The sequence below is a fragment of the Puntigrus tetrazona genome, chromosome 15 (genome assembly GCF_018831695.1).
Source record: "Puntigrus tetrazona isolate hp1 chromosome 15, ASM1883169v1, whole genome shotgun sequence".
Lineage (NCBI taxonomy): Eukaryota > Metazoa > Chordata > Actinopteri > Cypriniformes > Cyprinidae > Puntigrus > Puntigrus tetrazona.
In genome coordinates this window covers 19747592-19774920 of record NC_056713.1, presented here as the reverse complement: position 1 = coordinate 19774920, position 27329 = coordinate 19747592, and the positions used below count along the sequence as shown (strand labels likewise).

The window sequence follows — 27329 nt, the reverse complement described above, 5'->3', positions numbered from 1 at the left end:
AATGAAAATATCAAGAGCATCTTTTGGTGACATTTACAATTAGCATATCTTCACTGGAAAATCGTGCAAGGCGTTTATGTAAATATTTCATAGCTTACCCAAAAAGCAAATTTGGTCATAAAAAGGATTTTTTTTTTCTACCATAGCATGAAAAGAGATCAGTAGATGCTTGTTTATGAACAACAAAACTTAACTGTAGTTAACTAAAGCAAGCAAACAAAGTTATTTTAACTAAAGATGAATGAAAAGAAAATCTAAATGTTAGATGAAAGACGAAAACGTTTTATTTTAATTTATAGAAATTTGGCAATTAATTGAAATAAATAGTAAAAGTACTAAAATTTCAATTGAAATAAAAATACAATATTTAACAAGCAAGTACTAAGAAATATTATATATTTCTTAACTATTAACTATTATTATGATTTAAAATTTTTGAATAAAATAAACAAACTGTAGTCCTGGCGTAAAACTATGCATTTAGTCATTTTTATGATCTCTATACTTATTCCCACCCAAATCAGATGCATAATGCTAGCACAGCTGTTGAGAACAATAATATTTATTTAAAATAGGTCTCATACAACAAACAGATGACAGGTTGTCTTATAAAATATATACAGCAACACGCATTAACCTTTAAACTTCAGTAGAAATCACACAAATGTCCATTAATAATGTCAACAGTTATGATGAGTGCACTGTCAATGCTCTGGAGTGTAGTATAGTATATTATCAAACTGCTGGTCAAATGTACACAGAAATATTGAAAATAAAGCATATGGTATCGACTACTGCATGATTTATTACGCTGCTTTATCCAGTGACACCGTGCTACAAAAATATTTAAAAGAAAAACACTACTGATAATATTTATAAAAGAAAAATATAAATGGATAATCTCTTTCAAACCTCATAAACTTTTCATAAAACTATTTTAAGTATACAGTTTTTGCTGACAGAATACCTTACATAACATAAAAGAAAATAAGCGCTGATGTCAGAAACAGCCTCTATTGAAAGGAAATACAATACAATCTCTTATGGTTTTCTCTTCAAAGACTGTTGAGTGAGACCTTCAGAGCGAAAATCTACATCTGCATTTTCCACTCCTTTCTAACCACTAAGAGAAACCGGTAACATAATTGAAATGTGAATCTGTGTGAACCGAATGTCCCCTTACATGATAACAATTTGTGGAGTTACTTGAATGGCGGAATATTAAAGCTTTTTTTTTTTTCTTTTCTTTTTACAGTATAAAGTCCCTTCACATAACATAAAGCAACCTGCCCAAAAAGCCCAAGAGAAAGTTGTAGGAGTTAATAAAACGGTTTATAAAAAAAAAAAACTCTATTGAAAAGTGGGAGGAAAATGTCAAAATGATGTGAAACTGGCTTTAAGAATGACTCAAAAAAGCTGAAATGTTTTTTTTTTCTTTCTGATTTTCCAATTCCAGTTATAACATTTATATCTGTCTGAGGACACTTTTAGCGAATGATTTTCCAGAATAGCTATATTGCAAATGTTGATTAATATTACACACTAATGCCTTTATACACGCCCACACGCATCAAAGTAACAAGCTCGAGCTGTCTGATGCGCGCAAGATTGGTTTTCATTTGGATTTAAATAGAAAACCGGCAAGCCCAAGAAAAGCAGGTAATCAAGAAACAGAAAATTCAGCTAGAAAGGAAATGGAAACATTTTTAAAAAGGAGATCCTGGTAAACGACCCGTCCATGTTGTCTGTTTGACTTAGCCTACTTTCTTCTGTGTAACAATGTTTTTGTCTGTAAAATAAAAGTGACACCAAACATTCTCGATTGTGTTCAACAGAAGAAAGTAAGTCATACAGATCTGGAATAACAATAAACGATGATTAAAGTACATTTTATGATGAACTGTCCCTTTAACAAAATAGCAAGAAAGCACAGAAAAACTTAGCCTCAGCAGTGTTAAATGTGTTTGCCAGCCTGTCGTCTTTGTGTAAATGCAGAGTAAAGAGCTGAGACGCTCGGAGTCTCGAGACTCAGGCTAAAAGGGCTTTGATTGATTTCCATTTTAATCTACAAAAATGGAAGAAAAAAGATGAGGGAGCAAGAGGAAGATAAAAGTAAGCACCTCGCTATAGTGTCTCCATTTCAATCGATCACGCTAGGGATACACTGGGGTCCAAAATCTGAGAGCACATTAAAGATCTGGGATACAAAATCTAAAAAAGATACCATTAATAATGTTTGTTATTTAGTTATTGCTTTATACTGATAATGTCATGTGTCTTCAAATGTTTGTAATTGCTATAAGGAAAGAAAAAACTAAATTGACAACCGCTAGTGACACATTTGGCCTTTTCACGCCTCGCGTTAACCAAGTCTACTGTGCCTATGTAGTTTTACACATGTAATTTAGAGCCAGTTTGACACTGCTTTTGAGGTACAAACACTGCACTGGGGTGCCAGAAAGCTTAGTAATAGACAATCACGTGCCTTGACTTGCTTCAGACGCTCACCGCGACTTGCTTATACAGTCGTTTCATTGATTGGAAAAATGTCTGAGTGTGACGAGAAAAGGAATGAAGAAGAGACTAATTTTATTTTTACCTTTGTAATCCAAATAAATAAATTAAAAAGTTGCAGAAAACTTTAGTACATCTAGAATATGTAATGACGTGAACGTCACATGGTGCGTTAATCCAATCAACGTATTGCGAATATGTAAATAGATCATAATTACCGTAATTCCGATACGACAACACGTGCCATTTTTTACTCACATGCTGCGTTCATGCTATGTCGTCATTACCGTAATTCCGAGATGAAAACACGTGACATTTTACTTATAACTTCCCATGTTATCGGACTCAGAGATAGTGCCTAAGAAGCGCCAAAATGAACCTAGAGCCGGTCACGTGGTACATCTGTCACAAGTCGTAATGTTACGAGTTCCGTAATTCAGGAACGCAAGGAATTTGGAGATAATAGTGTTTTCATAGAAACACATAATTTGGAGCATAATGTCACGTGTTGTCATCCCTGAATTACGACGTAGCGTGAAAGATCCTAAAACGGGTTTACGAATGCGGAGGTCCAGATATCACACACGCGTCTGCAAGATGTCTGCTAAACATCTCTTGATTTGGAAAGCATCTACAAACGTCTGCCATACGTCTTTCAGATGTCAGTTTTACATACATTCTAAATCATAAAGACATTTAATAGACGTCTACTTGATCTAAAAGGATGTATTGCAGATGAGCAAACACTCTGAATAATACATCGTGAAATAGACATCTACGAGATGTTTGTGCGCTATCATGGGAGTTAAATATTGATGAAATATTGATGTTTTAAAGTGTGCAATGGAACCTCATTGTAGCTACATGTGGTATCTTTACTCCGTTCACCCATTGAATTATCTCCCTTTTAAGGCCAGGAGTATATAGCCTATGAAACATTAGTCTGCTACCCAGCATCCCAGAGCTATTTACAATCTGCTGTGCTTTAGAGGACTTGGCCACGGTGAAAGAAAGAAAAAAGAAAGCAACATCATTATTTAAAGCGGTTGATTAATTCACCATTTGACAGGTGGATGTTCAGAGCCTCTTTTCCACTTGTTTTTCTCTCTGCTTCTTTCTCTCTTTTGTCAAATAATCAGAGAGCCAGAGACCAGCTTTATATTTTAACAGCCTTGATTTTGTCACTTTAAATCCACTGGGGACGGCTAACATTTGAGGACTGGAAGCAAAAATAAGGAGGGTGTTTGCTTAAAGCTGCAGTTCGTGATTTCTGCCATTGGCTACTTAATTAGATATTCCCGCCCCCAAACTCATGCCATTGGCTGAACTACAATAAACAGAGGCACAGTGTTTGTTTATATTTTGGATGACTATGAATGGCTTACTTTTAAGGAGACTATCTAAAGACAGAAAATATTACACGTCTTTAAACTGTCTGAACTTGATTTAAATCAAAAATAATTGCAGGCAGAGAGGAAAAAGTTCCCATGAGCTGTACTACATGGACTTTCTCTGTGAGTGCAACATACAGCACGTGTGCATGAGCAGTATAAATTGTGCATTTAAAAATAGTTTGGTTCATAGAAAATCTGTGACAGCAAAACATTCTCGTCTACTGACGTTATAGAATCCACTATAGATATAGATACGTTCAGATGAGAAATCATATGCTTGGAGCACGTCCCTGAAAGGATCCAGTGGAGAGTGGAAATGAAAAGGCCCTGATGGTTAGACAGCAGCTTTCTGTCCTTGCTCTGCTGGCACAGAGTAGACCCTAGAGAAACAGAGAGAGAACAGTCAGTTCACTATGGAGACTTTGATTAAATCTTTAAGACTTGATGCTCCTTTTTTTTCCTGTCTTTCCCTTAACAGGATTTTTTCCTCATTAAAACATTTAACACATAATGGAATTAATGACAAATGTTTAAAACGATGCACACCAAGTCAAAGCTTAATGAAAGCTGTTATATTTTTAAACTGAGCGGTTCATGAGATTAGTCAAATATTACTCATATTTCGTAGGTTAATTAGATACTTTTGGCTGCAAATCATTTCGAAAAGAGAGTAACAAAATCAGCCTAAGAACAAGACTTCAATACACAATTTCTAGTCCTCTGAGATGTTATATGATGAGAGATATTAAAGTAGTTGAATAGTGGTTTGATCTATCGATGACAGGGTTCCCATTCATTTTTGGCATAAAATAAACCTTTCAAGACAGGCTTACTCTGAGCTTTAAGGTAGTTAATATATGTCGTGCATGTTTGTTGTTGTTTGTATAATCATGCGGAACATTACATTGCCCATGATTATGCAAAAGTCTCCACCAAATCGAGAACTGAAACAAGCAACTTGTGTCATAAGAACAATTTAGCATCTACAGACTTAGTCTCCAGGTTTCCTTAAGATTTCAAACTACGTGTGCATAATATGCCTATTTTCTTATAAGCTTAAAACATTTTATCTGAAATTTCCCAATTGGAAAACATAATTTGCAAAGCTTTATGGCATTATAGTTCACTAAAATCACTAAAATGGTCAAGTAAACATTCTTGTACCTTTATCTTTTTGTCTTGTTTTAGTCTTATTTTAGAATCATGTTGTGATTTACCTTGTAGCTTGGTTTATGGCGTACAATTCTTAAACTAAGACTAAAAAAAACATTACACTAATATTATTGCGACAAAAAGCTTTCAAAACCAAAGCCACTGAAAAAGTGAACTGCCATTGAAAATCTGCGAATTTCAGAAATCTGTATAATATTTATTATATTTACATTCATATTTTTACATTTATATAAAGTTAGTTATGTTGCAAACGCGAGTAAGTTATCTAAAGAGAATGGGCTATTTGAACTGCGGACAAAGTTTCCATCGTAGAATTAAATGTTATCTTCCATTTCGACATGCTTCAGACAAAGCAATCATCTACAAAACCTATTCAGTGTCTTAAGACAGAAGGTTTAGCAGTAGCACCAACAATGGCTGTATAAATTTACACAGCCAGGCTGATATCTGTAAAGAACAGGGTCAGCTATGGGTCACATTGTACTTAAGGCAATATAAATACATACAGTACATGTGAGAGGAGCTTAACCCAGACTTGCGCTTTGAATAAAGGGACATTCAGCTTATAGATGAGGAGAAAGATGAATGGAGCTCTTTGTGACACATTCATGCTGTTCAAACACATGTACATACGCTTGCTTTCCTCAGGTAAATGCTGTTTAATTTGCTTCGGTGATGAATTTGTTCACAGTTTGCCCGGCTTTATGAACTCTATGGCAAGATTTTCGCCCCGCAAGGCATTTTCGGGGGGCTTTTATCGTTTTTTATTGAGTGTGCTTTCTGCGAACATGCTCAGAAAGGTTCAGTGTTGATCCAAAGAGCCTGTGGTTGCTGTGTGATTAAGCCCCTTTCAGCCACCCTATCACTCAACACCGAAAAAAAAAAGCCGTGGCTCAGCTAACTGCATTCCCCTGAGGTAACCTGTAATCCTGCAGAAGAATTTAACCTCAATAAAGAAAGCGAGAGTGAGAGAGAAAGAGAGAAAACAGAGGATCTTTAAGCTCGCTGTGTGGAGGCAGGTGTCAGACAAGCTCCGCTCCCCTCCCAGCCTTCTCTCACATATCACCATACTCAGCAACTCACTGAAACTGATTACTTTGCAAAACAGGTAAGCATAGCGGCCAAATTCAGTTACACAACCTATCAAGACGACGGCAATAGGCCACAGTGTGGGGGACAGGACGTGAGAAAGAACAATGCAGATCTTTCCTTTTCGCGACAGAAGAAAACAAGCATTTTTTGTCTTTTAACCGCATTGATTTTGTCGTCTTAAAGGGACAGTTCCAAAATAAATAAAACTTTTGTCATCATTTACTATTCCCAAACCCCTTAGACTTTTTATTACATGTGCAATGAATAGGGACCGGAGTTTTTAAGCTTCAAACTTTTGCTTAAAGGCATAATAAAAGTAGACTAATTTGCTCTATCAGAGGTGACAAGATAGCTTTGTGCGATACGAAAAACAAATACTTTATTATTAAAAGGTGCTATTTTTTTTTTTAAAGCTAATCTCATCTAAACAGTGATTAAATGTTTTTTTTTGGGTGAACTGTTTCATGAAAGGCCTGTTTTTACCAAAGTCAATAGTAATAATTATAAATATAAACTTTTAATAATCAACACAATAACTATAACAATAATGACACTGAGAAACTATCACTCGGACCGCATTTTGAACAAGTTTTTCCAGGCTGATGGATGATAAATATCTTGACATCCAATGAGAATCCACTCAAATGTAAAGAGTTCATGCATTTAAAGCAGCAGATGACAAAACTGCAGATTACATGCAATTTATAATAGACAAGATTCTTGTGCGTTGGTGGACGCTAATATAGTTATCGCCCTTTATGTGATAAAGCGTTTAAGTAAGGCTTTAAAACAGCCTGAATGTGATCCAAATAATGAATCATTTTGTGGTGTTACTACAAATGCATACAGATAGATAGCATGTAATTTGTCATAATGTTTAATGTATTGATTCAGGTGAGGACATGCGTCGTGGGAGTGTGGCTGTGTTTGCACGGAGCAACATGAATTGCAACACAGTTTTTTTTCCTTGTTCCTTCTCTGTCTCTAAGAAACATACGAACTGGTTCAGGCAGTTTTGTCCCTGACTGTTTTTTTTTTTTTTTCCAAAAACACCATAACCAACAGATAAGGAAGAAGGTCGATTTCTTATTTCAAAAGCAACTCTTTAGTTTTCAAATACCGCTATGATATATTCCCACAATGTAAACTTTCAGGGTTTAGCAGGTCATATCTTGTTCGTGTTAGTCAGCGCCTGGCTTGTTTTCTGTCCTCGTTTCTTTCTTTTTGTTTCAGGGACTTGTTTCTAACAGCTCAGGGCTTGAGGGGCGTTTGACAGATGGCTGGAAAGTGGAGTCATCGATGCACATGTACCAACCCGCTGCTAATGGTGGCCAATCCCTCCTGCATACGGCCCTCTATTGTCTGGATTACTCACGTCGTCATGTGTTTAGTGGGTTACCAGGGTTTCTGAGAACTGTTACCCATCCGACTGGTTGGACCACCCCAAAAAGTTGACAGGGTGGAGCGTGCAAGCCACCTTGTACATCTAAGCACTGATGTGTCACTCAAGATAAAGTGTCAAGTAAGCTAAAGGTGAGACGAAAACTATTTTTTTCCACCCATTTTCCAGCAAGTGCTGCCAAATCCTTCTTAGATCCAGCATAAAAAGGGACCATGCGGAGCAACTAATAAATAAGCAATTGTGCTTGTGCAAATAGCTTCAGCTTCAATATTTTCCGAATTATTAGTGAGCGTGAAGTACATTAGATATTTCCAAACCTCTATTCACAAAGGTGTGCACAAATCCACACTGCATTTGCAGGCAACGTGGGTAATAGATTGTGAAGTGCTCACACAAATTTCTGTCAAATGGATTTTGCTATATTCAACCCAGCATGCTTTGAGTCTTTAATAACATTTTTTTTCAAACATATGCTTATTTGAAGCACGGGTCATTTGAAATTGCTTGGAAGCAAACCTTCAAAAAATCAGTCTTACCCCTGTTCTCGGTTTTGCAAGTAGCGTCTGAAGAGGAGAATAGCTGTAAAGATAAGAGAGATGTTATGGCTTAATAAATAGCTTCACAGAAAAACTACTGTGTGACAAATGTATTGCTTTTTGGGTAAATAAATGAGCCAAGACATCCAAACACCCATCAGTGGAGCTGTTGTAGTTCCTGTGCTTCTTGTAATGTACACACCCATATTAAACAGACTTTTTAAAAAGAAGACAAACATTTTCGGTATTCATTTATAGCATGTTATCCCATAAACTTTATAACTGCAGTATAATTAGAAGGAAGTATTCCTGAGCTTGCATTTGCAACGTGATCTCATTAGTAGTCATAGATATTCATATGTAAAGTGTGTTTCTTTACACGCATTTTCATACGTTTGCATAGGCACTGAATGTACAGTATGTTACTAACAAATTGACGGAATCAGACATTAGAACATTTCGAACTGTGAAAATGTTTATTCATTCTTTTAAACTTACTGAATATTGCATTGCTATTTGTGAAAACTATTAGCGTGACTTGAGTATCAAATTGTACCGGTTTGCTAAATGTCTGTGTTATTGTGGCAAAGTGTGCAAGGATTCAACCTACCTACAATACCTCCAATGGCCAGAACTATGACGCTGACGGCAGCTATGATGATTACCAATGTTCCTCCTAAAAATGAACAATAAAAAACAGGAGGATGTCCATTAACTTTGTGCCCTTATGCTTAAACTCCAAGTCAGAAGTATGAATTAATCAATAAATAGAATAGTTTGAAGTTTTTGTGAACCTTCATTAGCTTCATCGTCTCCTGTGGATTTATCTGATCCAGGTTTTGTTCCAGGAGGTCCAGCATCTGAGAACACAGGACGCCTAACCTTCACTGAAAAAAAACAAAAAAAAAAGCAGACACAAGGATGATATTCATGGATGAACTGCTATCACATTAATAACGGATACAAAATTTGTAATGTTAGTACTGAATATATTTAGACAGGGATCTATTACAGCCTTCAGCCATTTTAGTCAAGCGACTGTGGATATTTTTTTACATTTTTTTCTCCAAACTGAAGTGCTGAAAATAAGGATTGTTTATGTCTATGGCTTTTCAAAGCGCTATCTGTCGCATAACGATTTTAATAGTTGTGGGAACAGGTATAGCTTGATGTCTCTAGACCACATCTTCAATCCAATTCTTAGTATTAACCACTAACATTTTTTTCGCCTTTTCTTGGAAATTAGATGAGAAATGAATCTCAATTCTGATCGTGCTCTTACTGGAGAGTTTTACTTCCCTCCATCCCACCTCCCACCCTTCCCATCTGCCTCTGGCCAGAACTGGTGAGCAGGGCTTGCCTTAACAGCTCAGTAATTCTATCAGAGAGCAATCATTCCATTGATGAAGATGGACAGCTCCTCGCACAGGAGAGCTGAATGAGACTGCCAGCGTCCATTAAGGGGACGGACAGTGGTGCGGATGGAGCTGAGGCTATCAGCGCCTCTCTGCTGGGAGACGCTAATTGATTGCTTTCAGGAATTAATGTGGCGGATGAGCTGGTCACGTCTTACAGTAACAACCTGTCTTCATGTTACATGTGCGACCGGAGAGGAATACCTACCATAATCGTCACCGTCCTCATCGTCACCTGGGTAAATGGGAATATGGAGATGAAACAAAAAATTACATTAAAAATAACACTGTTACAAAATCGCAGCGGTCTTTTACTAAACAATGGTTACTGTCTAAATGTCATGAAAACATGTCCAAGTCACAAAAAAGCCTATTTTAAGATTTATTAAATTATTTTGACGGTTTGATTTTAGTTGAAATGTTCCCACTATTTTTAATAGTTATTTTTATTATATTCTTTTCTGAATTATAGTAAAATACAATTCTATATTTATGGATAATAGTATTTATTTATTTATCAACTTAAAAACTAATTCTGTCATGATATGTAGTTTTATTTTAAATAATATATTTAATATTTAAATGTATTTTGAACAGTGTCGGTTCTAATGCATTACTAAGAAATCAATTACTGTAATTTGATTACTTTTCCCTTTAAAATGTAAAGTAAGGGATTACTCTTATTTTTTTTTTGTTATTTAATTACAGTTTTCATTTAATCGCATTGAATTCTGTACATTGAACAATTTTATATAAAACATCAAAATGTCACACCTAAAATTAAAATGCATGTTTTTAATGCAACCTTTTCCCTTTGGTCAGTTCAAGAATAATGAATGTAATTTCATATTACTTATCTGAAAGAATTAAACAAGCAGTTTCTTGTCTGTTTTTTATATAGTTGGTCTTAAGGTCTTAAGGTCTTAATCTTAAGGGATTTAGAAAATAATTAAGTAATGCAATAATTTTTAGAGAGAATCATTTGTAAGGTAAATTACACTATTGAAATTATGCTATGCAAATATAGTAATACATTTTTTTTACCTTACCATTTTTTTTACTTATTCATGCACATAATATTATTAATAAGACTTGATGGTCTTGAATGTATTTATGAATTAATAAGTTAATAAGTTTTGATGGTCTTCATTTTCTTTAAGCTATATATATATATATATATATATATATATATATATATATATATATATATATATATACACACACACACACACACACACACACACACAAGAGTTTTAGAGACAAAAAGAGTTTTATACATATTCAGATTGTCAGAAAATTTTGAGAGATGTCATACCGATATCTCCTGAAGAAGTTCCTTCTAGGTCTTCTGATGTTGCAGCTGTTCATTTGAATAAATAAATATAAGGTTAGAGGTCATATAAACATAACCGATTATTATGAAGGTTACAACTAAATATCTTCAGAGGTTATTCAACTGCCAGATAGTGAAGATAAAACCTTTGAGCAAATTACTATTTTAACATGTATATATATAGCATTTCATTTGTCACATCTCTAAGTGGCAGATAGAGAACTGACATAATTTGATGAAATCTCTCTAATGTTAGAACAAAACTTCTAGAGCGTTCAAGGGACGTTGGATGAAAAGCATCTGCTAAATGGAGAGTAACAGGAGGATTGGTTCACAAGCCTGTCATCGATACAGACACTTTAGACAGACATGAGAAGAAAAAGATGGATTGAGTACAAAAATAAACATCTGAATAGGACAGAGAACTTTTGATCAAAGTACGACAGGATAATGTAAGCCTAGAAAGAATGAACTTACCTGCACCTCGAAGAATCAAAAAGAGAATGAGTAAACGCAGCATCTTCTTATTCTAGGAAAAAAAGATAAGGAGAAAAAAATTAATCTAAACATTAGAACGCTACACCTAGATTTCTCAAGAGCTTTGATACACAGTCAACCCCGTGAACCTGGCCTAGTGTAACCTAGATAAATTCACATGGAAGAACTGCTTTATCTCTCTAATCTCAAACGGATCACAATAATCTGTTACACCATTCCATGCCATAGTTGAAAATGTATGTCAGAGTTAATAAATAACTAAAACTACACTCAGTGAAGTATGAAACTAAATGGTGGTTAGCCAGGCTAAATGTTATAAATTCATCAGAAGACGTTAGCACTTATCTCAACATGAATTTACTGTGGGCAGGCTTATGGTTCATGGTTTCATGTTTGTGGTCTGGTGTACACGTGTGAATGCAACTTTTTCCTTTTTTTTGTTTATCAAAGCACTTGAACAAGCACACTCGACAGGAAACTTGTGCTGAGTGCCATGAGCCCCTTTGCCGACCATGCAGGCTGGTCATGCTAAGTTTATTTTCCCATAACAGTAAATTCCTGAACAGTGTGGGTATTTGTACATTTTGCTACCTTGAAATCATAACCTTGTGAGTTTACAGCCTTTATTTTTCAACTCAAGGCCACTCGAGGCGTTCTCCAAAGAGTCCAAATACTCTGGTGGACAAAATAAATGCATTTAAAACATACTTCTTTGTCTTTGTGGACCAAAAAATGAAACACTGATAATACAGGGGAGTATGCAAGTATCTAGATTTGCCGGGCTGATATCAATCAGAAGTTCGCTTCCTCAACAAGTTCCTCTGAAACTTTTTGTCTTGCAGTTCTCTATTTATATACTGCAATTTTGCCTTAGTATTGTGAGACACAAAAATGCAATATATGAATGCAGAATTGGTAGATGTAAACTCATATATATATAAATAAATGTGCACTTGCTAATTCAGAACTCAAAATTCTAAGAAATTCAGAATTTGGAAATATAAATAGAAATCAGTGAGAACTGCCAAGAAAAAAAGCAGAATTCTAATTTGTATTACACTTTACCTTTTTATACAATCCTAAATGCCGCATTTTTGCCTCTTTGTCGCCAACTATGTTTGAACACGTGGTATTGCAGTTCCTCGCGGAATTATATCCCATGCATGGGTCGTGCTCCGGAGCGGCTTCAACGCGGATGGATCTAATGTTTTGATGTGAACGTGAGTCACCTCACCGGAGTGAATCCTGTATTTAGTAATCACAGATTCTAGCCTACGTCTTGGAATATATGACCCAAATAAGAATTTGCACGAGATATTGTCATCCAAACAAGTAAGTAATGGGTCTGCCGTACTTTGATCTGACCAACTGAGGGAAGAAGCGTTACAATAAATCGCGCTGCCAATTTAAATGAAACGATCAGTTAGCTCATATCACATCGAACCCTGCAAATAACTGTTGTACGTTATACTTAAATGATTAATGCTAATAACATTAACATGTCAATATTTTTTTTTAATCTCAAAAAGCAAACTATGCCGCCTTTTTAAAATACAAATATAAAGAGAATATAATTTAATTTTAATTCAAGTGTTTCATATAATCCTTTCTGGATTACAATCCGCCATCAAAATGATTTTTGTTGAACATTTAATTATTCCAGCTGGTGTGAGAGAAAGCTGTAATTATGAGGCCATAGCCTGTACCTGCCTGGACAGCTTCTTTGTTTACAGACCTGACGTAATGACCACGTGCCATGTTTGAATTTCCTACCAAAACCTACTCACGCCACTTAAACTAGAAAACATTATTACAAGCGAACCGTTGTGAATCGGACTAACTAGGCGATAGTTTTGAACACTGGCTGGTTATGACAGACTGCAACTATAAATTGGAGGCAATCAGATGTGGCATTGAAGTAGAACTTGTTAATAGAAAGGCCTCCTGATTTCCTGTAACAGTGGATTCATTCATGATTTAAGTACCTCGCACCTGATCTAACAGTTTAACGTTTTGAAAGCATCTGACAAGCTGCCAAATGACTTGAATCAATACGGCTAAAGCACAAATACACACGGAGGAATGTTCCTCTTCTGTGTTCCTTCCTATTATGTTTTCATGATTTTACTTCCACATGGCATCATTCCCAGAAGGCCTTGTTGTGGTCATTATCCAGGCAGATGTTTGACACACACAGCTGGCCGAGCACGGCTTCCGCTGGCCATACTCTTAACAATTACATGTATTTATTTTCGTTCCCACTTTGACCTTTTCCTGAGTCCTCAAATAGTTAAATATAGCTAAGGCTTTTGCCATACAGTCAAATCAGTGCTGTGGCACAAGCTCCAAATTCCCCCTCTGTGTCCTGCATATCCATCTCACAAGACCCTGCTCTTCATCCAGATATTGTTGTTGGTGCCCATTGTGTTGGGCTTCCACTTCCTGTTGTTAATTGCTGTTATGATGTCACAATAACTGGGAACCCCACACAGGGAAGTGACACTGGGACGCTATACACCTGCTTTCTCCATTCACTTTATACTACCACAACTGGATGTCCACTTTGGACAGTTTTCTTACGCAAAGGCTATAGCTAATAATAGGCCTGTTTATAATTGAATCATTCATTTTCGGCTGGCACGGTGAATGTTTTTGAATGAATGAACTATCTCAAATAGGCATACATGCAATTTGGAATAAAGGTAAAAAATTAGGACAACAACAACATTTACACAAACAAGCTAAAAGCAGTAGCACAGAAATTTGAATCAGTGAATTGTTCGTACATATGCACTGAATCAATTTACTTTGAATGAATCAGACTTTTATATGATGATAAAAAGATTCAATAGAATGTTTTATGCTGAATTCAGAATTTGGAATAGAAGTGCGAGTAGTAATATACAGTATGATCCTGGCTTTATAAAGCAACATATAGTACGAAAGTGGTTTTTAGGATGAACTGGTTCACTGGAACATTCGTTTTACATAATACAAATACATAACATTATTTATAAATTGAACGTAATCTCAGAAATGATTTATAGTCCTACAAAATAATAATTGCAATTATTTTATTTAATGACACCATCATTTTATTCTACTTCTCGTTTAGATGTTCAGATGGAGTTCCATTACTAATTTTCAAAGTAGTTGGGAAAATTACTACTTGTGAGTTTTCTTAAGCGCACCATTAGAGAAATAGTCTTAAGTAGTGGATTATCATGTGGGAAGGTCATGACAACATCAATAAAAGCAAGAGAATGAGTAATGCTTTCTACACTGTCAGATGAGCTTCTTTGTACAACAACCTGTGAGTACTTGGAACTTTGCTGAGCGGAGAGGAGAGTTTGCTTTGACCCTGGCAAGTCTATATTTGTTAGTCTAATTAGAAAATTATCATATTATAGTAACAGCAGACAAAAGCAGAAAGGAACACCTTGTTTTAATTGCTCTATCATGTCCTCATCTGTGGCTTACATGTCTTAAATGTGTCAAAAACTGTTAATAAGTGGAAATGAAAGAAGCATCATGGAAGTGATACCAGCATGTCTGTCCTAATGAAACTCTGAAACTCATCCAGAAGGGACTGCGGTATTTGTGGGGGGAAAAAAAAAGTCTCTCCATAAAAAAAAAAAGAGATTGTGGTGGCTTAACTCGTCTCGTAATTTTGAATTTCCACGCTCAATTCAGGTCGTCACGGCAAGAGAGATTCTCTCAATTAAGCTGTTAATCAGAAGATGTGGGACTGGTTGTCGGAGCAAGCACAATTCAAGCTTGTAAAAATGTGACATCAAATCTCCCATCAACAGTAACCTACAGCCGTCTGAAACCCCCTCCAACCTCCTCCCTAAATTCCAATTTGGTGCGCCCGGCTGCCTCGGAGAAATAATAAGCTGAACCAATTTGAAAATATTTATCAGTGCAGTCCAACGCCTGTGAGTTGACAGTCCTCCTGAAGCTTGTGTTGCTGAACAATTGGCTAATATATTCGTGTGTATTTGAATTCAAATTGAATTTGGTCTATTCTCCAGTTTTTTGCACTTGTTTTGCCTCCACCTAATTTATGCTCTATCATTAATACGTGCAGTCCTGCAAAAGAGGCCAAACATGAGCCTGCAGCAAAGCCACCAATGAAAAACCACTTATATACCTCATAAAATCGTAAATCAACACACAGTATAACTGTTATTATTATTTTTTTTTTCCATTTTGCTTTTGCTTTGTATAATGTGTGATTTCTACGCCTTCCATTGTTGAGTGGATTGGTTTAGCCAATGGTGGTCTGTCAATGTTTGCAAAAAGTTGCCAAAATGGCAAAATAAAAACCTCAGCTTTACTAAGAGATGGCAAACCTGAGTAGAATTGGTCGATATGGGCTGATGGACATGCGTAAATAAAATTAAACTATTTGCAACTCGCTTTAATGTCATAACATGGTGTATTATTGAGAAACCTGGATATTCCCCTAATAATAATCTGATTCCGTGGAACTGATTGGCTTGTGAAAAGTGGGTGCTATGTACTAAGATGGACCACAACAAATTAAAATTTTCTAAAATAATATAAATAGTTATTTTGCTATTGGTTACCGTTATCCAAAAGATAAGGAACATCATTACAGAGCAAGATTCACGTAACAATTTTTGAGCAAGGATAACAAATTTTCCCCTTTTAAATTGTAAACCCTTCACAATAAAAGGAGGAATATGTTTTTTAAATGCTAGGATCAGCTGATTTCATGTAGAATTAAGCAGATGAGGAAGGGTCAACGAAAGCAGATATGAAAATGATTTGTGCTGCACAGTTTCCCACAAAAAAGTAAGCACGGGAGCAATTAAACTGAAACCACCTTTCTGTGTTCTTATGGTAATTAATCTTTTCTGATTGTTTACTTCATCTGAGTCACAAACAGTCTAAAAAACATCTAGGCCAGACTCACTAACAACACTCAGTAAGAATCGGTCGGTCCATAAAGTCAGCATTATGTAGAATTCAGGTTCAGTATTCTAACCAGACGGGACAATACAAGGCTGGTTTGGTTTCATGTTATAAACTCAAATCCCCAAAGCACAACGATGAGGCTGCATTAGAGGCTGAATTTCATTTTTAGTCTCTAGCTGCTACAATCAAATAATTAAAAAATTACTGAACATATTGTTGCTTTATTCCCCATTATATGCCAGCTCCCAAAGTGCGAAGTTCTCTATATATCACACTTTCACATCTGGCTTAATGTGGCCTGTTATATGTCACAAGAAAGATTCTAAACATAGACACCTGTCTTTTGATCTGCATTTTCTCACTGCCAACCCCTTGTGCAAACCAAAAACCTCAACACCACAGTTATGTGCCTAAAGTGTTCAGTCTAACACTTAAGACTAAAATGTTTAAATTTGGTCCGAACTGAAAGTGAAAGACATGTGGGATAGTAAAAACATGGTTTATATAAGACACCCAAGCAAATGTTTCACAGGTGTGATTGCTTGAGATAGAAGCTGAAAAACAGAATTCCTGCTTTCTTTAAATGGTTTATGTGCAAGAGATGTTCAATATATGCACAGATCAAAATAACACCGTAAATATTAGGTGTAAGAGGGAAGTCTGACCATTTAAATTAGATTTACCACAACATATAACATTTTACATCTTGCTTTTTTATCATTTAACTAACCCTAACTAGTTGTATTTCAGTTTAGTTTGTTCCACAGTTTGTTCTGGAAACTATCATAAAAGTACTAAAAGAGTTGCATTAGGATGTGTAAATGGTATCAGAATTGTTTAGTTTGGGACCGACTATTTATTTATTTATTTTATTTTATTCTATTATTCTTTGACAGGGTTGACGATACAAAAGAACCGCAGTGATGATAGACAGAACCTACAGTACAATAGTAGGGACATCAAACATTCATCAAAGGGTCACAGAAGAAAGCAGTACAACTGAACATCCTCAGGATATGGTTATGATTACATAAGGATATGGTTATGATTACATAAGGTTTGCGTTACACTGTGTTTGCTGACGGAGGTCTTAGTAAAAACAAGTCACAAGATACGCAAGCGCCCAAAAACCCCCCAAAAGCATCCAAGTTTGAGGTGGTGCAGGAACCTGGGTGTCTGCAGAAGGGAAATTTGCTGAAAGATTTAGCACTTCAAGCGAAACCTTCAGTCTGGCGACTAGTGGTTTGTCATTCTCTGAAAGTGTGACGTCATTTAGGTCATCTGCTGAAAGCGAACGGAACACAAAACTCAACGTTCACGAACTTAACGCGTGATAGAATGTTCTTGAGTGCAGACAAGAAAAAACATATTGCACAACCCCCCTCCTATATCTGAAAGCTAACATGACTGTGCAAACAGTCGAACGACATTCTGGTCAACATTAGAGAGAAAGTCTTCCAAACCTAGCTTTGCTAGACCACAGGTTGCCTTGCTTTACAGACACGCACTGTTGCATTTACAAAAATAAACAGGCATATTTTGAGGATGAATCTGTTACTGTTTCAGTAGAGCTTTTGAGACAGAAAACCCCTTCAAGCATTACAGCTGTACAGTTTACAGTGGTACTTGTGAAAGCAGTAACTGCAGTGGTAAAACTAACAGTGCTATCAATAGTAGTGGTATGAATAATAATATGAATTTTATTTAAACTGGAAAAAGTACCTGACAAAGTTTGTTTTGTACCAAAAACCTGTCTTCACATTGGAGGTGAGGTTTTGTTTCCCTCTCTCAGTATCAGCACTGACCATATGGTTTGCACTACAACTGCAAATAAACATCACCAGTGAAACATCCAACAGCCAATGAAACACACCAACTACCATAAAGCCTTCTTCACAGGCATAAAATATTTATAATAAAACAAAGTTTAATTGCAAACTCACCACTTCCTTGGCCCCTGCTACACTGAATAGGAAAGGAAGCTACGCTGACTGAAGCTGAGCTCTGAGAGCAGCAGAATCATTCTGTGAGATCACAGCTATACGTCACCCTACATGTGCAACAAAACTACACCAGTGGTTCTCTTTTGACTACAAGTACTTATATTTTCAATATCCGTAGGCAATATTCACAGGTGTAAAGATCTATGGAATAGCCTTAATCAGGCTACAATTGTTCAGCATTTTTCATCGAAAATATTATCGACGGGTTGCGTGAATTCATGCATATGTACGCTTAGATTAATTTGTAAATGTAGCGCAATCCGATGTATTTTGTTGCATGCATTTTGCGCAAGGCACCACAAAACAGAACGCTTACATTATAGGCTAATTACATATGAGCGATTCTTTTTAAAACTGTTTCAGTTCTCTACAGTGTCAACCACATTCATTTGAAATACCAAGCCAACGAGAGATTGCCTTCGCACCAAAGCTAGTTGCAGTTTGGTGCTCACGTGTGCGCGAATTTCACTTCACTTGCAGCAGCAGAACATAAAAGTGAATCTTATGTGGGGAAGAAATGTTCAACAGCGGAATGAAACCATAAAAGCTTCAAATTTGACACTGTAAATGATCTTTAGATTGATAAGTGAAAGCCAGTCGACGTGAGCTTCAGCATCAAACATTTGGAAACCAAAAACCAAGCTTAGAGGAGGGCACCATGAGTCACTTCCAAAAATAATCCTCCTGAAGGAAACATGCATAAAATTAAATGATGATGATAATTACAGTGTACGTGCTATTATGCATATAGTTTTTGGACGCAAGTACGTGTTGAAAGATTATTAAATGCATTTCACGTGCACTCTTCTGACAGCGTCTTGAGATTTTCTTGATAACAAGTGTTAAAATTTCTAAAAAGGATAGCAACAGTTCTCTTGCCTTGACCTCTTTAAGCCGAAAATTAAAGAAATTCTTAAGCCTTCACTACTAAGTCATACAGTAATGGCTACACTACACAGTTGTACAGTAACACACACACACATATATATATATATATATATATATATATATATATATATATATATATATATATATATATATTCTTTAGAAGAGGATTCAGTTGTTCCTGTTTTGTATTGAGAGAAGTGCCCCATACTTCATCAGTCTTTGACAGAAAAGTCGATCATAAATCCATGCAATATGCAAAACACTAGTTAAAATCTAGACTAGTAAGCTGATACTGACCCGCATGTTTGATGCAATTGTTTGGACACAGAAAGCAAGTGGCAACATGTTCTGTTTACAGTCAAAGAGGCCACTGCCTTAATTGATGACTGTCAGCAGTGTGACGTCCGACTAATTTTAACTCCGTGAACAAAGACTTCTTTCTTTGAGCCTTTTCGTTGCCTGATTACACTTTAATATATATTCAGGGAGGTGATGTAATCTCTAGCAGTGCTTTGAGCGTCTGCAGGTTTCTGCAAAGTCGCCGCGAATGAATTTGCAGTAGCCTGTAAACATGCTGTCAGACTTTTATTATTCTTGTAGCACGCCTCCATTTACTCCGTATTAGTAATGTATGTGCGAAAATGAACTATTTTAATTTAAGGGATACCGCTTTTTCAAATTTCTGAGGCAGCCTAAATGTTTTATTAAATCCACTCATGCAGTACTTTTAAAAGAAAAAAGTCCCACTCACCAAATTGTAGTCCTCTGCTGGAGGTATCGTTCACATGCGCTTATGACTGTCTCTATTCTCACATGAGCTCCTTTGTCAACCTTCCTGGCAGAATGGGAACTTCCTGGCTGTCTTAACCCCTGTGTACGTTTGACAGGGCAGTGATGTGAATGTCTTATTGGCTGACGTTCCTCATGAAATCTGACACCTGCACGAGTCTCACCTACACCGTGCCGACTGTAGAAGAGAGGATTTGTACAGAGTGTATTATTGACATTTATGGAGGGGCCTTTTCTGTATCATATATCAGTTCAAATTCTGGTTCTCCCTTTTGCAGTCAGCATTTTCGCATGAATGATTTATATAGGATAGTTGTAAATGCTGGGGGGAAAGATTCCATGAATCTCAAATGAATATGAATTGATGTTTCAGGAGCGTTGTACTTTTTGTATGAATTACATGTTTGACAAGAACTGGGATTGGCTGGACCCCTCGGGTGCTGAATGTAATGATGAATATCACAATGAGTTACTTCTATATCTTTCATATGCTCAACAGCATTTCAGGGGAATCAGGCTCTTCCCTGTCCTTACATTGTTTTAGGTTTTTTTCAGTAGTCTGCAAGATGCATCAAGACCGGACCAGGATGATTTGATTTATTATATTGGGCATTAGTTTGTTCATCAGTAAGCAATTTGAAGCTTTTTTTTCCACTGTTTTAATTATTGATATTGTTGTGCTTTTTACAAAATAATAAAGTTAATACTGGTTCATGGAGCAGCCAGTTTACAAATTGTAAAAGATTATCTATTTTTTCATACATAGTGTTGTGAAAGGCATTCATAGGCTGATAATGAGTTTAGCTCTTTTTTCAGTAGCTATACTGTAAAGTCTATTAATTAAGTAGCGGGTCGCATAAAGCACTAAAACATAACAATTCGACAATATTTATCCAATAAAACAATATTTACATCATACTCCATCAAACATTTAGATCCAAGGCTGTCTCATTCAGTAAATTATTTCTTCCTTTAAATCGGTTCTTTTGGTTCAGTGAATATGAATCAGAGTGAGATCAGTTCCTGCCTAAATGATTCACTCCAGTTGCTCAGGTGGTAGGGATTTTGATTCATGTCAGCGACTCGAATCTTTTGAATCCATTTAATGGTCCTGCAGCAGGCTACATTATGCCAGGAGGTGGCTGCAAGCCTTTACATGTTATGAGTCATTCAGTCATTCTGTATTCGCAGACTAAATTAGTCTAATTATCTTTTATTAAAAAAAGAGACAAACATGACTGTTTCTCATAATTGTCGACAAAACAAATGTATTATTCTATTTTGTACTCTGCTGTATAGCTTTAAGCAAACAATAGACATTGTTTAACCTATAAAGACAATACCCTAAACAATATCATTACCTAAGAGTTTTTTTAGTTTAATATTGTCATCAACATATTTTCATGATAGCATTACTTTTCCTCAAATTATTGTAACATTAAAAAAATCTTGTAACACTCTCAAGTAAGTATGAGATGACTCACCCAATGGCGTTTCAAGACTCGTTCACCAAATAGATTCGATTCACTCGCGAACAAAACACTAAATTCTTAACTACATCAGACAGCAGCATTGGTCAATACTATGTTGAAGCTTTTTTCCCCTTTTCTTTTTTTCCTCCATCTCGGTTTTATGCTCCACCCCAGTGGGTGTCGGAAGTGCACTTAGCCACCTACTGCTGTAAAACGGAAAGAAGAAGAAGAAGAACAACAACAAAAAACTCACGTTTTCCATGATCAGTTGGTTTGGTGTTTTTTTCCCTCCTAAAGCTATCGGCTGGTTGTCGGGTGATAATTAGTTCACCCTCACAAATCACCGCATTTTATTAGGACAACGAGTCATTGTGGCCAATTTATAAATCAGAAACCTCTTATGTACACAATAATTTTTCTACCAAGCAAAGGTAATGACTTCTATATTGCCTTTAAGGTTTTAAGATGACTTAAGCAAATGTTTTTCAGTGTAAGCTCCAAGTTCTCACTATATCATACCATATGAGCCCGGTTGTATCATCTGATACAAAATATAAAACACATGCAAACTTTCCAATAAATAACACTTTTTATTACTATTGTTTAATATATCAGGCTTTACAGTGTTAAATTGTGGGTCACAAATGAAATAAATTTAAACTTGTAAAGGCTTTATGTTAATGTCAGGTGTGTGATTGATTTCTTGACGTTTGGGTATCAACAAACAGGTTAAGGGTTGAATTAGTCACATATAATCCACCTAAACTAAAGAACAATCATCATGTCCTTCAAATGTGTAGTCAAGCTTTGACTTGCCCAGCCAACTCCCATTATAACATATGCACGGACACAATGTCTAAGCAAATGATTCTTCTGAATCAGATCTTCCAAGCATTTACAGGGAATTTCTTATTGCAACAGAACAGCAAAGATGTTTAGCAGGGTGTCATAAATGCGTTCTTTCATACAGTGGAAGTGGATGGTAACCAGAGGCTGTCAAGCTTGAAAGCTGTCTATATGACTTATGCATAACATTTCAACTCTTCTGAAGTCTTATACAATAGTGTGTAATTTGTGTAAGGATCCAAACCATTATTCACCAAAAAGTTGGTCGCCATTCACAATGTACATAAAAGAGCTGCCTGAACGTGCGCTGTAAATCTCTCCTCTTGTGTTGCTTACGATAAATAACTTCATACATTAGTTAATTAAAAATGTTTATTTTTAAATCTCCATTTCTACGTGGTATGCTTTGAGGATTTGTGATCCTTGAAGCTTTGTGTGTTTGTCCACCTGGCGCTCGTGTGATCTTGTTTTGAGTATCGGTCATGCATCTGACTCAATCGCGTCTCTCTTTTTTCTAGTCGGCTGATGAAGGATTGCTGAAGACCTGTAGGCAAAGGTGTTTCTCCTTAGCTACTTTACAGTGCCAAAATAACACTTACCCGGAGGCCTCCGCCTGTGCCCTTTCTAACGGATTTTTCAGCTGAAGTCAGCAAAGGAACGACTGGTTCTGCTGGCATTCATACAGCTGTTGAGAAGCTAAAGAACCAGTTATGGTAGGCCCACACTTGTTTTGAAAGGTGGCTTTACGAAATGCATTGTTATTCGTCACTCTTGGATACATGACTTAAGCCTCTGAGTCACAGGTGATCTGATAAACAGTTAGTTTAAAAAGCTGGTTGCCACTGTTTATGAAAGAAGGAATATAAAGTGTCTAACTGTGGGAACTCAGTGGGTTCTCAAAAGAGTTCAATCACCCTGGAATTTATTATAAAATTATTAGCACTACATAAAAGTGTTTTTATAGATTATATTACCAATTCAGGTATAATGGTGTTTGTTTTATATTAAATACAATAAATAATTACAATAAAACATTTTGGAACAGTAAGGTTTTTGGAGTATTGAAGTCTCTTAAAGTTAGATCAAACCAGCAGCCATGCTTTAAAATATACCTAACCAGCATGTGCTGCATTTTTAAACAGGCTTGTACATCCTTTGTAAAATCATCAGACGATCTCTTGCCTGTGGACAGACTGTAATGTTGCGAGATGTGTGATATCGCAAAATTTGGCTGTAATGAACAAATTTAGTTTGTGATCTTGTCAGATTAAGACAAGAACAGAATAAGAGATGCATTGCAGGCCCGTGACGCGTCAGTGCAAAATGTAATGTAGCTTTTGGTTGCTCTACATCGCTACTTAATGGAAAAGTAGCTGCGTTGATCACTACTTGTGGCCAGCTACTCCCCAACGCTGCCCGAACCACATTTGATTGGCCTAAATCCGGTCATTTCCGAATGAGTCGTGAGTTTGTTCTTACCGAAGAGAAGCAATTTTGTAGTCATTTAATTAGCTTTTAGGAGTTTACAAGCATGACCTCAAAACCGACACACACAAAAAATGCAAGGATGTGCAAACATGCTAGTCTTCGAGGAGCCCAGATTGTAGCTTTGATGGACTGATAGGGTGCACAACAATTGTTTTGAAGACGATCGAGATCTCTGCAGCGAAAACTCTTCACACTCTATTACCCAAAGACCACATAACCATTCAAGAGACTAGAGGGGTGTTGTCTGGATATGTTCCTGTCACAAACAGAAATAAGCTCTATTGTGTGTTTGTGTGCAGTGGAGGTGTGGGGAGGGGACGCGAGTCAAGAATGGGGGCAGCTTGTTTCGAATTGCATCATAACTAGCAGGTTTCTGCACAAATGGGCTTGTTGTATGTTCAAGTAAACAAAGGTTTGCAGGGTCAAAGTGTTCACAAGCCGAGTTGAAAAACAGGTCACATATTTCCATGATGCCTTGACTGAGCCTTAGGTGATCCACACAGGTAGATGCACTGACATTCAGATATTAAAGCGCTTCATTAAACAATTAGTTCACGGTTAGAGACAAAAGTATGAACAACAGCCCGAGGCGTTTCAGCCGAGGTCTGAAAAGCAGGAAGAACATTTAACAAAAGAAATGGATTATTTCCCAGTTGTAAATTATTAAATGCATTATTTATTGGATATTTCTGAATACACCTGCTAATGGTGTTTGGTTTACTAAAATTACTGCTATTATTTGTATATGAAAATTAGCAGGCAGGTTTTTGTGTCGTGTAAGTTTGGTGTTGGGTTGCAATATGAGTGAAATATGGCACGTCCTCCACCCTGATCTAACCAGGTTGAGCGACCAGAGGAGGCCTGTGCTAGTGATAGTTAGAGGGCATGTTTGCAATTCTAATGATCTCCAGCCTGAACCTGTACGTTTCAGTTCTCCCCACTATGTAAATGTTCAGGGTAGAGATACAAAGTCCTTGTTTTTTACAGATTGTGAAGATTGTGCGAGGGTAATGTTCTTTTGGATAACACAAATATCAAGTCTACGTAAGATTTGCTATTGTCTAACCACAATGTGTGACTCAAAAGCTTCATGTTTTACATTTGAAATGGAGTGACAGTCTTGCGTTTATTAGCAAATGCTCTGCTGCAACCTGTGGCCTCTGTGGGAACTGCAATTGATGGAAAAGATAATCTGAAGTGTTGAAACACCTGCGCATTTAAAATAGCTGCCGAACAGCTGTTGTTGATTTTCACTTTTGAAATAAGTGTTATAAAATGGGCATATCGCAAATATTATATATCTCATTTGCCCTTCTAAAAAAGAAAGCCTAAGACGTTTTGGAATCTGAATGGAATGTTAAATTCAGAAAGTGATGCCAATGAATGTTAACAAAAAGAGAGAAAATCTTTGTCTGTATTTTATTTTTCCCCCAACACAAATCTAAACATCTTTAAATCATCTGCTTGACATGCAAATAGAACAAGTCTTATTTTCTGAGAAGTTAAAAAATATTACTCAGGATATGCTTAAAACAAGAAGAAACGTCTGTTTTAAAAAATGTTTTTCCTTTGATTCAAGTTTATTTTTCGGAGCACTGTGGCAGATATTTTGCCAAGTTTTAATCATTAACTTACTTCATTTTGATCAATTATTCATAAAAAATGCTATATATTTTAATTTTTTTTGCTTCAAGTAAATTACTCTCCTTTTTTTAACAGTCTTTAGATGCTTAGATTAGAAATCAAGACAAAAATAGAGATGAGGAACATCACTTTTTTGTAAAAGTAATGGAAATCTATTGGAAGTGGTATTTTCAAACGTTAAAGCATTGTTAATACACAACATTTATTTAAAAAGTCACCCGAAGTAGTAAGTATATTATTAATAATATAATAAAAAATTCCTCTTTTTCTGTGTTGTTTTGAAACCAGCATTCTTCAAAATATCCTATTTTATTATATCAACATTATCATGAAAATGTGCAGTATTGTTTATAATATTTATACCCAGTAAACCTAAGTTTGAGTTTCTTTTTAAATTGCCCCGTTATGGATTTTTGAAAATGATCTTTCCTGCAGTGTGTAACACAGCTCTAAGAAAACAAATCTTTTAAAAGTTTAAGTTATTCTCCCTCAAAGAAAAAGTCAACTCTGAATAATTGAAATGAGTCGTTATTAAAATGAATCCCAAGCCTTAATCTTAATGTCAAAATCAGACCCACTTGTTGGTCTTTTAGCGTTGGTCTGAATGAAAATGCACATTCATTCTGATTTTGGAGCTTTAAAATAGCTATACACAAAAACGCTGCTTTATCAGGTATTACAGACGTGAGACCAAACCAATAACCCTCCCAAAACCAAAATACGAACCTTTCACTTTAAAAGTTGATTTGCCTTTTTATTGTGTTTTCTAACCATGCATAATTAAAGGGTTATGTTTTGTTAGTTGCATTTAGCATTGATTATTCCCCTGCTGTTTGTGACCCTGCAGGTCATGATCAGTATGCAGTGGCTATATATCATATAGCGATGGGCGGTCCTAAGTTTTGGACAAATGATACTATGCTTGTATTAGATCTATAAAGTTTAACAAGATATGATGTCGGTGTACTATGAAACAGATCCCTCTCCACTGCATTGAATGACAAGACCCCTTTTTTTCTCTTTGCATTCATATTCATGCAACCCGCAGCAAGTCTGATGCATTAATTGCACCATATTGAACTATTTATGCATGGCATATTGCCAAATGAAACGGTGTCAAAGGAAGCCACTATGGGATGCGTTATAAGATAATATCGATGGCACTATTGCGGAATAAATGCTGCTTAGCTGTGAGTTTGGGCTATTTGTATTCAGATCTGAGCCATGCTGGTTTTGTGCAATGCATTCTTAATGCATTAAGTATTTAGATTAGCAATTTAATTTTGGCATCTACTTTGCACAGAGCAGCCAATGAGACCTACAGTAAATGGAGTTGGGTAGGTCAATATCATCACAAGATGGCAGTGCTGCTCCATGTATTAAATAGCTGCAAGTGGAGGAGTTAGGCTCTTTTTAAGTATTTTATAAGTGTGAATATTAATATATAAAAGCATTTGAAATGTATTATGTGTTAATTTTTATTTACAGGTTTTAAAGACACATCTTAATAGCTTTACTGTACCTTGCTCTATTTTCATCTTTTATAAGCTACCTTTTTGCATATTTGTTTGCATATTTATTCATATTTAATTCAGTTTTTTTCTTTATTCAGATTTACACCGGACAGTAAGACCAATAAGATTGCAATTGGCAGAATTAACCACTTATATCATAACTTCTGGTTCTCAGCTCTGATCAGCAATAGCATCAAGGAAATTTTTGCAGTATGTTAATTAGAAAAGTTTTCTTTACTCACCCACCGATCCTTCCAGTGACATCAGACTTTGTAGAACCGCTGATTAATCATTGTGTGTGTGTGTGTGTGTGTGTGTGTAGAAAAGTCAGAGTAAGAAGGTTTTCCTGTAGATTGACATAATGTGTGTTAAGATACACATGAA

General features: G+C 36.1%; 1 protein-coding gene across 4 annotated transcripts; it reads right to left on the bottom strand.

The window, feature by feature from the left end:
* Nucleotides 1-544: 544 nt before the first annotated feature.
* si:dkey-262k9.2 lies at nucleotides 545-27329 on the bottom strand. 4 transcript variants are annotated; one of them, XM_043258127.1, is made up of 9 exons: nucleotides 21466-22818; nucleotides 19944-20159; nucleotides 11337-11388; nucleotides 10842-10886; nucleotides 9735-9761; nucleotides 8906-8998; nucleotides 8722-8787; nucleotides 8112-8154; nucleotides 545-4288 (listed from the first exon to the last, which is right to left on the bottom strand). In XM_043258127.1, the coding sequence occupies exons 3-9, from the start codon at nucleotides 11377-11379 to the stop codon at nucleotides 4243-4245; spliced, it is 363 nt and encodes a 120-aa protein (XP_043114062.1). In that variant the 5' UTR covers nucleotides 11380-11388; nucleotides 19944-20159; nucleotides 21466-22818; the 3' UTR covers nucleotides 545-4242. The 4 variants fall into 4 exon arrangements, with proteins under 4 accessions (XP_043114062.1, XP_043114063.1, XP_043114065.1 ...); XM_043258128.1 differs by lacking the exons at nucleotides 19944-20159; nucleotides 21466-22818 and adding exons at nucleotides 18024-18125; nucleotides 18245-18350; XM_043258130.1 differs by lacking the exons at nucleotides 19944-20159; nucleotides 21466-22818 and adding an exon at nucleotides 27188-27329.

What these genes read in the sequence shown, in the direction of transcription:
- si:dkey-262k9.2 (XM_043258130.1), bottom strand. Translation starts at nt 11,379, where the DNA reads ATGCTGCGTTTACTCATTCTCTTTTTGATTCTTCGAGGTGCAG. An exon ending in AACTTCTTCAGGAGATATCG is followed by an intron (nt 9,762 to 10,841) that starts GTATGACATCTC and finishes CCATTTACCCAG; the next exon opens with GTGACGATGAGGACGGTGAC. An exon ending in AGACGATGAAGCTAATGAAG is followed by an intron (nt 8,788 to 8,905) that starts GTTCACAAAAAC and finishes GTTCATTTTTAG; the next exon opens with GAGGAACATTGGTAATCATC.